The 12314-nt window shown below is 42.3% G+C and overlaps 2 protein-coding genes across 3 annotated transcripts in view; one reads left to right on the top strand and one right to left on the bottom strand.

Annotated features, from left to right (window-relative positions):
* Positions 1-1878, bottom strand: part of LOC129814546 (semaphorin-6B-like) — a 71578-nt gene extending 69700 nt beyond the window's left edge. Inside the window, exon 1 of the mRNA XM_055867721.1 lies at positions 1726-1878. Coding sequence (XP_055723696.1) covers positions 1726-1806 — 81 coding nt within the window. The 5' untranslated portion in view covers positions 1807-1878. The remainder of the gene's footprint in view (positions 1-1725) is intronic.
* A 3654-nt stretch (positions 1879-5532) lies between these two features.
* LOC129813935 (alpha/beta hydrolase domain-containing protein 17A-like) lies at positions 5533-12265 on the top strand. 2 transcript variants are annotated; one of them, XM_055866584.1, is made up of 6 exons: positions 5533-5726; positions 6421-6501; positions 6629-7032; positions 7344-7538; positions 8015-8194; positions 8524-12265. In XM_055866584.1, the coding sequence occupies exons 3-6, from the start codon at positions 6632-6634 to the stop codon at positions 8747-8749; spliced, it is 1002 nt and encodes a 333-aa protein (XP_055722559.1). In that variant the 5' UTR covers positions 5533-5726; positions 6421-6501; positions 6629-6631; the 3' UTR covers positions 8750-12265. The 2 variants fall into 2 exon arrangements, with proteins under 2 accessions (XP_055722559.1, XP_055722558.1); XM_055866583.1 differs by having other exon boundaries at positions 6626-7032.
* The last annotated feature ends 49 nt before the right edge of the window (positions 12266-12314 follow it).

The raw sequence follows: 12314 nt of genomic DNA, 5'->3' as shown, positions 1-12314 counted from the left end.
CTTTGCCGTGGTATATTGGCCATATATCACAAAACCCTGAGGTGCCTTATTGGTATTATAAACGGGTTACCAACCTAATTAGAGCAGTAAAAAGAAATGGCTTGTCATACCTGTGGTATTGGCTGTCAGCCAATCAGCATTCAGGGCTTGAACCACCCAGTTTATACTGTAACTTCCCTTGGGAATGGTCTGACCCCATGCTATAACTTCCCTTCAGGCATCATTAGCACCTCCCACTCACAGTCAGAGATATAGAGTTCAGTAAACCCTGTCATCCCATCTGAAGTTCCAAACCCTGTCATGCCATCTGAAGTTCCAAACCCTGTCATGCCATCTGAAGTTCCAAACCCTGTCATGCCATCTGAAGTTCCAAATCCTGTCATCCCATCTGAAGTTCCAAAACCTGTCATCCCATCTGAAGTTCCAAATCCTGTCATCCCATCTGAAGTTCCAAAACCTGTCATCCCATCTGAAGTTCCAAATCCTGTCATCCCATCTGAAGTTCCAAAACCTGTCATCCCATCTGAAGTTCCAAATCCTGTCATCCCATCTGAAGTTCCAAATCCTGTCATCCCATCTGAAGTTCCAAAACCTGTCATCCCATCTGAAGTTCCAAACCCATTACATTCTAGTAGGAATACACAATACCCACAGTTCAATGTCAAGTTATGAGTTACACTTGGTTTAGTTGTCAACTAACGTGAATTCAACATTAAATCAACTAAACATTTACCATGTCATTGGATTTAGGTAAAAATGTGGGTGAAAAAATGAAGAAATCCCATTATGTTGATGACTTTTTGCAAATCCAATCAGTTTTCCACAATGATTAATTTTTTGTTGTTGTTGAAATGAGTGTGAAAACAACATTGATTCAACCAGTTTGTGGCCAGTTAGTTTGCAGAACTCTGTATGGTTCTGCTCCCACATCAAAAACCCTATGGACCAATCACAGGAAATCTTGAGGACATTTGGAATGAACAACAGCCAACAGCAGAACAAGAAAGAACAGTCGGGACGTACAATAAGTTATTTAACTACCAATACAATTAAAGACACAAGCCTGCCATGCAAATATCAACCACTACCCTTTTCAACCCAACTGGGTCTTGACTGGTCCCAGATCTATTTGTGCTGCATAGCCAACTCCTAGGCTAGCTCTTCCTACAGTAGGTCTCAAAGTGCTTTACATTGTTCTACACTCAGGCATAGCCCATGGAGCTACTGAAAGAATAATGAGTCAATCAATGCAGTGATGGCAGGCAAATGACCATATGTCTGACCTTTGGTCTATATCACTGGAAACCTTTAGAAAAACATAATTATTCAATCAATGTCACTCTTTAATGCCACTTACTTACCCTGGTCAATTGGGGTTGAGAGTCACAATGTACAAGAATGACCCAACATGTAGGAAAAAATCAAATGCATAATTGCATAGGATGAATAAGAGCTCTTGTTCCATATAGGATCAGCATGTTGACTAATTGTCAACATGATTAAACATATTCCCCATTGTCATTCTTATGATCCGAATAACTGATAAGGAAAACTTTAATGATCATACCCACATGAAAGTAACGGACTACATCATGCAAGTAATGCAACACATGATTAATTAAACTAAAATATATTAGTCCATGTCCAATTATGAAAACAATGATGCATTGAATAACACAAAGAACACAGAGCCCACACAGTATAGCAACCAAAGGAGACACGTACCTCAAAAGAATACGACACAACACCCTTTGTCATTGGCAAAACCCTAAACAAAGCATTCAATGGCAGCTGATTAAATAGCATGTGTACATTCTGAGCACCAGCAACCGAAGGCGCAGCCGCGGTAAAAACGCTGCTAAAGCGAATGCAATACCTGTTCATCCATCCTCCACCTCTCTACGGCTAAACTCACTCACCATTCACTGTGCGAGATGGACAGGTATGCAGGCGATGTCTGGTCTGTTGCCAGTCGTCCTCTCGTATGCAGACAGGTTTTCCTCCACGTCTGAAATCAACACAAAGGGTGGAGCAGGGCACCAAGCTCTCTCTGGGTCTTGGTAATCACAATGCCTGGATGAGAATCGGCTATTAAGCTACCAATCCCCTCTGCCGCACCTGTCTCTTCCTCGAGCGGCTTCTGCGCGTAACCGTGGCATCCCCGTTATCTTCCAGTGAACGCGTCCAGACCAGTTCAAACCTTTCCAATAAACCTTACCCGGGTAAAAGCAAAATATGGTACCTGCAGGTGCAGCGATTTTTTTTATAGGCTACATTTCAGTGCCTTGTTTGAAGATAAGGATATTTTTCGGGCACCCCTGCAAATCACACAATGAAACCCAAGAGTGGGCTATAATCGGTGTAGAGGGGTAAGCGTCACCTTCAAATGACCAGAAAGCTTAGGCTATATGTGCAGACAAAATACTCACGAGTCTTTTCATTCTGTCTTAATTCATTCTCTCTGTCTGTGGACCCCAGCTGTGCAGTCTTTCCAGGTTTGCATGCAGTGCTCCCTTGACAGCCGAAGAAAGACACTGGTCAAGCTCTCAGCTATCACAGGCTCAGGCTATAATGTATATATTCCAACACTATGTTGAGAAAGGATACCAACGCAGAATGTCTCCAATATCTAATAATACATCAAATCAAATCGAATGTTATTGGTCGCATACACATATTTAGCACCACCAACACAGGGACAGAAATATTCAGGGAACGTTTCAAAATGACAAAGCACCCCACAATGCATGAATGGGGACGTCATTGATCTCTCTCTCTCTCTTTCTCTCTCTCTCTGTCTCTCGTTCACGCACGCATACACGCACAAAGATTATTTTTTCTTGCATATTCAAATCTAGTAGGTATTTCATCATGAAAAATACACTGAGTGTACAAAACATTAAAAACACCTTCCTAATATTGCGTTGCAATAACAAGTGACATCAACAAGGGATCAACAAGGGATCATAGATTTCACCTTGATATACCTAGTCAGTCTATGTCATGGAAAGAGCAGGTGTTCTTAATGTTTTGTACACTCAGTGTATAACAAACAAAACAATTCGCCCAAAAAATGTAAACATTAGGTTTTGTCTTTGAACACTGTAGCATATCATTAGAAATATGGAACAAACTGCAAATGTCTATTTTGGAGAAAGACTTACATTCAGGTAAGGGTCCAATAAAATGTTATCTAACACAATTATTTTATAAGCAATCAACGACAAATCTGGGTGTGAAAATGCCAAATATTAAAATAACCTAAAAAACTGTGCATAATAAAGGAACCACTGCTGGAGGAGGGAATAGAGTGAGAGGTAAGATGAGAGTGTGATAATTTCCCACAGGGAATTATGCTGTCATCCACTCCCATTGCTATCAGTGGAACTGTCAAAACTAAGGAAACAAGATGATGGGGGAGGACATGGGAGCGGCTGAGTGGCAGGTGTCTTCAGAAAAGCATCTCAACAAATAGGAACAGGGTATCTCTATAATTTTGGACAGTAATGATATATTCACTAAATCAAATTTGATTTAGCCTATTCATTATATTCTGTGAGATAGGAGAGACAAAATCATGGTTGTAAATTATGTTTTTCCTAATTACATAAATAGTCCTATCCATCTGTAACAACTATTCATATCACACGTTCTAGGATCATGAACACAGTCAGAGGCAGATAGAGGAAAATATTATTAAGGAATTAAGGTTTTAATTGTTTTACAAAAGCGACAGTAAAACACATAAACACAAATTACTTGGATGGCTCATAGAGGTTCCGTGCTTTCACAGACTGACTACAGGTTGACTGAGTTCACAATTGACCAAAAACAGACCAAAAACAGTAACAAATAAAACTACAGTATGAAATAAAGAGAAAACAGGTAGCCATATTTTAAGATAAATGGTCAATCTTTTTTAAATACAAATACATAGGCTAACTGAAAGACAATCCCCTCATCGGAGGACGGGTTCAATTATCTAAACAATATCCCAGTGGTGTAAAGTACTTAAGAAAAACTACTTTAAAGTACTACTTAAGTAGTTTTTGGGGAGTATCTGTACTTTACTTCACTATTTATATGTTTGCCAACTTTTGCTTTTACTTCACTAAATTCCTAAAGAAAATGATGTACTTTTTACATTTTCCTGACACCTAAAAGTACTCGCTACATTTTCACTGGAAAATGGTCCAATTCACACACTTATCAAGAGAACATCCCTGGTCATCCCTACTGCCTCTGATCTGGCAGACTCATTATACACAAATGCTTCATTTGTAAATTATGTCTGAGTGTTGGAGTGTGCTTGGCTAGCCGCCTGGCTATCCGTCAATAAAAATACAAATAAAATGGTGCCATCTGGTTTGTTTAATATAAGGAATTTGAAATGATTTATACTTTTAAGTTTGATACTTAAGTACATTTTAGCAATTCCATTTACTTTTGATACTTAAGTACATTTAAAACCAAATAGTTTTAGACTTTTACTCAAGTATTATTTTACTGGGTGACTTTCACTTTTACTTGAGTCATTTTCTATGAAGGTTTCTTTACTTGTACTTAAGTATGACAATTGAGTACTTTTTCCACCACTGCATTTCCATAGCTGGGGTTCAATATACAGCTTAGATCCCTATTTGTTTTTGTATTTATTATGGATCTCCATCAGTTAAATTAAGGCAGTTATACAATTTTAAAAACATTACAATACATTCATAACAGATTTCACAACACACTATGTGTGTGCCCTCAGGCCCCTACTCCATTACCACGTCTCCACTGCCCTATCAGCATCTCTCCACACAAGGAATAAACTGCAAACAAATGGACATTAGTGCAATGGCATAACTTTTAAAGCAATACATAGCCTGTCAAATTTGAATAAATAAACGCTGATAAAGAAAGTAAACACATACCTCAGTACAATTGACCACACCACAAACATTTATTAAAAACGCGAGGTTCTAAAAATAGTTATCCAGCAGACACAGCAAAACAACGACACCACACAGACTCCACAAACTTCGGGTACAAATGTTCTCATCCCCACACTGGTATAAGGGGCACTTTTATACTTTTTGACCTGACCTCTCCCCTTACAAAAAAAGATTGCAGTCAGAGTACAGTATACGTGCAGTTAGAGTGCAGTATAACTGCAGTATGTTGCACGTACTGTTTCCAAAATAACACTGTGTACTGCAGTTACTGCACTTTTACTTTCAGGGTCTAATTAGGGTCCAAGAGGAATCACACTGACCAAAACCAAACCTTATCTGCTCTCTCGCTCCCTCTCTCTCTCTCACACACACACACACACACACACACACACACACACACACACACACACACACACACACACACACACACACACACACACACACACACACACACACACACACACACACACACACACACACACACACACAATACAATCTGTGAAACAAGCAAGTTTGTGAAATGTATCATTTTAACTCGGCCTATCAATTCACTGCCAAAGGGCTACGCCCTCTCTTTCCATCACTTCCGGGTCTAGTCGGAAAGGGTTGTGAAAAAAAATGGTTGTCACGATATTTAGCTAGGCAATCTACAAATGACAGATACATATAAAATTATACAGAGTACACTATCCATGTCAGGGTCCAAGAAGGATTTTCGCAGAATTGTGCAACTTTTTTTTCATAGACAGGAATATTTTATCTTGTCTGCAAACCCATCGTGAATTGGTAAGTTAGCGAACGTTCACTAGGTTAACGTTACTATACCTGATTGATGTTTTGACACGTAGCTTAGCCAACTAGCACTTGCTGCACCACCTAGCAAGCTATTTACCGATAGCTAGCTAGCTAACGTTATTGCACTGGTTTAGCTAGCTAAACATTTCCTCCTTTCCCAAGCTATATTTTTGGACACATTATGTCCGGTAGCTACGCTAACGTTAGTGCATCAAGCTAGCCAACGTTAACTTGGAATATCCGTATTATTGAGTTTACAGAGTGATTCACCATAATATGCAGTATGATGTCGAAGCTTTACATATCACCATGCTTTTCCTGCTAGTTGTAACCAGAGGTGGCTGTTAACTAGGTTGCTAGCTAACGTGAATAAATAGTCATTAACGTTATGTGCAACGTTAGGACGTTGTAGCTAGGCACTGTAGCTAGCTAACGTTAGTGTGTGAATTCTGATATTATCCTGCATCGTTGACTAGCTGGTAGCTAACTTTACGTCTTTCTATTCCTGCAAAGCTAGCATACTACGCCTGTGCCAAGAGGTCAGGACCTTTGTTATGGCATGTATCCACAGTGTCACTGGTTCAAACCCTGCTGTGACTGACCCACTTTACAGAATAGTGTGGTAGAAGGCTAGCTAGGCGAGTAGGTCTGTACTGTGTTCATAACTAATGCTCTTTTTGCCCAGGACTGCTGAGTGACTTAACCAGGTGGTGTTGGCACCTTTGTGTGCCATCTCATTCCAAGTCCCAGAGGAACCTTAATACAGGTAGATTATTTTCTCTACACCATCACAGATGCTCCTTCCGTCAGTGTGTCATGTGTACTGTTAGATAAGGTGTTTAGTACACTCACTTTCTGTCTCTCCTCCCCCTTCTTCTGCCTGTCTTCAGTAGAAGATGAACGGCCTGTCCATTAGAGAGCTCTGTTGCCTGTTCTGTTGCCCTCCTTGCCCCAGCCGCATCGCAGCCAAGCTGGCCTTCCTCCCTCCAGAGCCCACCTACTCCATGCTGCCTGACCCGGAGGCTACAGCTGCAGCAGCAGCCGGGACCACGCCAGGGGGTGCTCCCCCCTCTCTGGGGGCTCCGGGCCTGCGCTCCCGGCTGGGTGGCGGTGCGGGAGACAGAGGTGGTGGAGGGGGAGGAGGTGGCGGAGAGGGCAGGTGGAAGCTCCATCTGACAGAGAGGGCAGAGTTCCAGTACACTCAGAGAGAGCTGGACATGACAGACGTGTTCCTGACCAGGTCCAGCCGGGGGAACAGGGTGGGCTGCATGTACATCCGATGTGCCCCCAACGCCAGGTGAGAGGAGAGAGAAGAACTAGATTAGTATAGAGATGATGGGTCGCAACCTTTTGCACAACAATGGAGATTGTGCAGGTTTTTCTATTTCTAGAGATGCATGAATTCTAGAGTTCTATTTTAGTGTTATTTTATATTCTATGCTTGTATACATCAGCGTTTCCTCCCTTCTCTTCTTTATTCTCCTCTAACTGTTCTACCTCTCCCTCTCCCAGGTTCACAGTGCTATTCTCCTCTAACTGTTCTACCTCTCCCTCTCCCAGGTTCACAGTGCTATTCTCCTCTAACTGTTCTACCTCTCCCTCTCCCAGGTTCACAGTGCTATTCTCCCATGGTAATGCAGTAGATTTGGGTCAGATGAGTAGCTTCTACATTGGCCTGGGCACGCGTATCAACTGCAACATCTTCTCCTACGACTACTCTGGCTACGGTGTCAGCACTGGCAAACCCTCAGAGAAGAACCTCTACGCTGACATAGACGCTGCCTGGCACGCCCTGCGCTCGCGGTAAACAGCTGTTACACACACACACACACACACACACACACACACACACACACACACACACACACACACACACACACAGACACACACTTTTGTATTGTTATTCTTGTGGGGACCAAAGAATTGATTCCCATCCAAAATTCTATTTTCCCTAACCCTAAATGTAACCCTTAACCTAAACATAACCTTAACCCTATGCCTAACCTCAACCCCAAAACTATACCTAACTCCTAACTGTAACCCTTAACACTAATTGTAACCCTAAACCAGCAGTTTTCTTTGTGGGGACCGGCAAAATGTCCTCAATTTTCCTTGGTTTGAGTACTTCTGGTGAGTACTTCTGGTCCATACAAGGATAGGGTAGTGCTGGGTGGAAAACTGTACACACCGTTACCCTTCAGGAGTGCACAACAAGAAGGCCTTTTCTGGTCATCTCGGCTGTGTTTTTGTTTACTCAGTTATCTGTGTTTGTGTCCCAGGTATGGTATCAGCCCAGAGAACATCATCCTGTATGGGCAGAGTATTGGCACAGTACCAACAGTGGACCTGGCGTCCAGGTTTGAGTGTGCTGCTGTGGTGCTCCACTCCCCTCTCACCTCTGGCATGAGGGTGGCTTTCCCCGACACCAAGAAGACGTACTGCTTCGACGCCTTTCCCAAGTGTGTCACACACACACACACACACACATTCACATACACACATACATACACTCACACACATACACACACACACACACAAAATAATGCTTCATTTAGATCCACAACAACAGAAATTGTCACACAGGCCTACATCTTTGGATATGAATAGATATTGTGACTCCTCAGTTATAAGCACGTTAGAGAACAATCGAACACATATGACATAAAAGAAACTACGACTTCATCGACAGGTTATGAAGCGTAACTCAAAGCTGCTTATAGACTCCTTACGTGACTTACAAATGTGAGTATAGACTACTTACAAACTGTTTGTGACATGTGTATTGCAGCATAGAGAAGGTGTCTAAGATCCCATCCCCGGTGCTGATCATCCACGGGACGGAGGACGAGGTGATAGACTTCTCCCATGGCCTGGCTCTGTTTGAGCGCTGTCCCAAGGCCGTGGAGCCACTCTGGGTGGAGGGGGCCGGACACAACGATATAGAGCTGTACAGCCAGTACCTGGAGAGACTACGACGCTTCATCAACCAAGACCTGGCTGCAGCACACGCCTGAGTGAGGAGGTGAGGATGTGTGTGTATAAGGAGCTGTACAACAACATCAAACTACAGCCTTAAGTCTGTAGAAAAGGAGCATCCACTATGCTGTAAATCTGTCTGGCTGTGTGTCTGGCTGTGCGTCTGGCTGTGCGTCTGGCTGTGCGTCTGGCTGTGTGTCTGTGGTTGAGGTTGTGTGCATTGACTCATGGAAATGAAGGATCTTGATATGGACACCTGTCAAACACCTGGATACGTGTTCCTAGAGACTTCCCGAGGCAGAGCATTTGTGCACTACAAACTGTCTTCTCTGTGTACATGTATCTATGTACAACTCCCAGAGTTGAAGATGCTCTCTGTATGGACCTGAGCTGATATCACTCCTCCCTGTATCTGCAGTGGACATCTGTCTGTCTACTTTTCTGTCTTTTTCCCTGTCTTTAATAATGAACATCTCTCTCTCTCTGGATTTCTTTCAACTATCCTGTCCTAAATAAGGACTAGGGGAAGAATAGAACTGGCCTTTGAGAGTCTAAGAGAAAGTCTGCTCTCCTGTAGAAGGCAGCCATTTGAACTTGTTCTGGGTTAAAGGTTGTGATAACTGAGTGAGAGTGGGGAATGCAGGATGTACTGCAGTATTACTCTGACTAGTTGTTTGACTGTTGCCTGTCCATATTATCTAATGTGTCTGAAGTGAAAGGGTTGTGGAGACATTGATGTCTCTGAAGCCTGAGATGAACATGGATAGTCTGATCCCAGATTTGTTTATGATCACAAACAGATCTTGAATCAGGCAACAACAAAAACATAGCTAGTTTGTTTTCTTCTGTCTCTTGATAGATTCCTAATGTGAATGAACTATATTGGAAAAAACGATGTATTTTCATTTATATACAGTCTTCTCTGTGGCTCTTGAGAAGACAAGTCTGTTGACTGTTGTGACGATAGAGAGAGCAGGACTGATGGTCAATTGCAGTGGACTGTGTCCGCGAGGCCATCTCAACTGGCATTTTCTGTTACATTAGATCACACATATACACTATATATACAAAAGTATGTGGACACCCCCTCATAAGTGGATTCGTCTATTTCAGCCACACCCGTTGCTGACAGTTGAATAAAATCAAGCACACAGCCATGCAATCTCCATAGGGAAACATTGGCAGTAGAATGGCATTTCTGAAGAGCTCAGTGACTTTCAACGTGGCACCGTCATAGGATGCCATCTTTACAACAAGCCAGTTCATCAACTTTCTGCCCAGCTAGAGCTGCCCCGGTCAACTGTAATTGCTGTTATTGTGAAGTGGAATTTCTAGGAGCAACAACGGCTCAGCCGCGAAGTGGTAGGCCATACAAGCTCACGGAACGGGACCGCAGAGTGCTGAAGTGTGTAAAGTGTCTGTCCTCAGATGCAACACTCACTACCGAGTTCCAAACTGCCTCTGGAAGCAACATCAGCACAATAAGTGTTCGTGGGGAGCTTCATGAAATGCGTTTCCATGGCCAAGTAGCCGCATACAAGCGTAAGATCACCATGCGCAATGCCAAGCGTCGGCGGGAGTGGTGTAAAGCTCGCTGCCATTGGACTCTGGAGTAGTGGAAACATTTTACATTTTACGTCATTTAGCAGACGCTCTTATCCAGAGCGACTTACAGTAGTAGTGAGTGCATACATTTTTATACTAGTCCCCCGTGGGAAACGAACCCACAACCGTGGCGCTGCAAGTGCCATGCTCTACCAACTGAGCTACACGGGACGCGTTCTCTGGCCTGCACAGAGCCCTGACCTCAACCCCATCCAACCACTTTGGGATGAATTGGAACGCCAACTGCGAGCCAGGTCTAATCGCCCAACATCAGCGCCCAGCCTCACTAATGCTCTTGTAACTGAATGGAAGCAAGTCCCCGCAGCAATGTTCCAACATCTAGTGGAAAGTCTTCCCAGAAGAGTGGAGGCTGTTATGGTAGTAAAGGGGGGACCAACTCCATATCAATGTCCATGACTTTTAGAATGAGATGTTTGACGAGCAGGTTTCCACATACCTTTGGTCATGTAGTGTATGAAATGGTTGTTCACTTTGCTGCTATTAAACTGTCACTCACATAAGAAGACTATTCCTGAGGGCTATTCCTCATGAGAAATAAATGGCGTTATAGCGTCTTATAACTGACTTTCTGAGATCTGAAGGGAAAACAGTCATTAATTCACATTTATCCTCAATCTTTACTCATGCATTTTTCTCTCAAAGTAATAAAAACGTGTATAGTGTATAGCGGAGAGTTCGTCAAACTGTTAGAAATGTTGAACTTTAATTGGGTTCCATGGTGGTTCTAAGTCAATAGCATGGAGCCAACATGGATGCCAGTTTCTTGAACTGATGATACAATGTCTGGTGTATAGGAGCTTTTCTATGGTGGCAGTATTGATCCAAGCCATAAACGAGCCTTTCACTGTTAGTGTGGTGCAGGTTCCACCACATCAGTCCACACACACACACACACACAGAGCGCACAAGCATGATAAGCAGGTCTTAAGTTCAGCACTATTGTACAAAGCATCCAAGTGTAGTTGAAAATATAATATTTACGTTTGTCTCCTTTGCATTGTTGACCACCTGACCCTGCCCCCAGAAAGACCAGAAGCAAGGACTCTAGGAATGAACTAGTCATAGAATACTAAAGTTACTGTCAGTAAAAGTAACTCTCTATTGAGGGGACACTGTATGTTGATAATTAAACAATACATAACACTGCAGTCATCCTGGGTGAAAGTGGCACTTTGTAGGTGGCTGTTTTTATAGGATCATTTTGAACAGGTATCTATTCAATTTTCACAGTATGGTGTGTGTCACGAGGCCTAAGGTGGTGGAAGTCCCTCAGGCTCCCGTGCCAGACTCTTCAGGGTTTTAGGCTGGTTAGGGTTCTAAGCTCTCCATGGTTCTAGGCTCTCCTAAGATACAATGAGACTAGACCTGACTGTCAGTTGTCATTACTGTACACTACTGTATGGGTTCTTGCTAAGAAGGTCTCTAAACATAATGGGGAATAATTAACACAGTGGTTCATTGAGACTATTCTCTATTCAGTCTCACTTTACCTATGATAATGAAGTGAGGTATCGATATTCTGACAACTTTATGCATGTCCATTATTTGTGTTTTGCTGGGCAAGTGTTGGGGTGGGGTATATAACTTAGTGCGTGTGATGCCAGAGGGAAAATGTAAGCTCAAGGTATCGTTCAATATAGCGCTTTTTAAATGGAGGTATAGATTTAGTTGTTTTTTTATTACTGAAACTAATGTATTGTTTTGACTTTTGTGCTAGAGTTTGGACAGGGAAAATACTGGGTGGGGTTAGAACAGGAGGGTGTGGTTTATATATGGTTATTGTAGTTACCTATTCTGTTTATTATGATTTGTAATATGAAAAAATTACTGACAATATGATGTAATGTCATTAATTCAGGGGACTGAATCTTGACCTTTTTATTGACAATGGGGAAAAAACAATAAACAATTATGTACAAAAATATAAACTTGTGTTGTTGATTCTATTGTAAAAACAAATTTACATAATTTGTGAAT

This window comes from Salvelinus fontinalis, chromosome 17 (assembly GCF_029448725.1).
Source record: "Salvelinus fontinalis isolate EN_2023a chromosome 17, ASM2944872v1, whole genome shotgun sequence".
In the NCBI taxonomy this organism is placed as follows: Eukaryota; Metazoa; Chordata; class Actinopteri; order Salmoniformes; family Salmonidae; genus Salvelinus; species Salvelinus fontinalis.
This window is presented reverse-complemented; position numbering and strand designations above follow the sequence as displayed.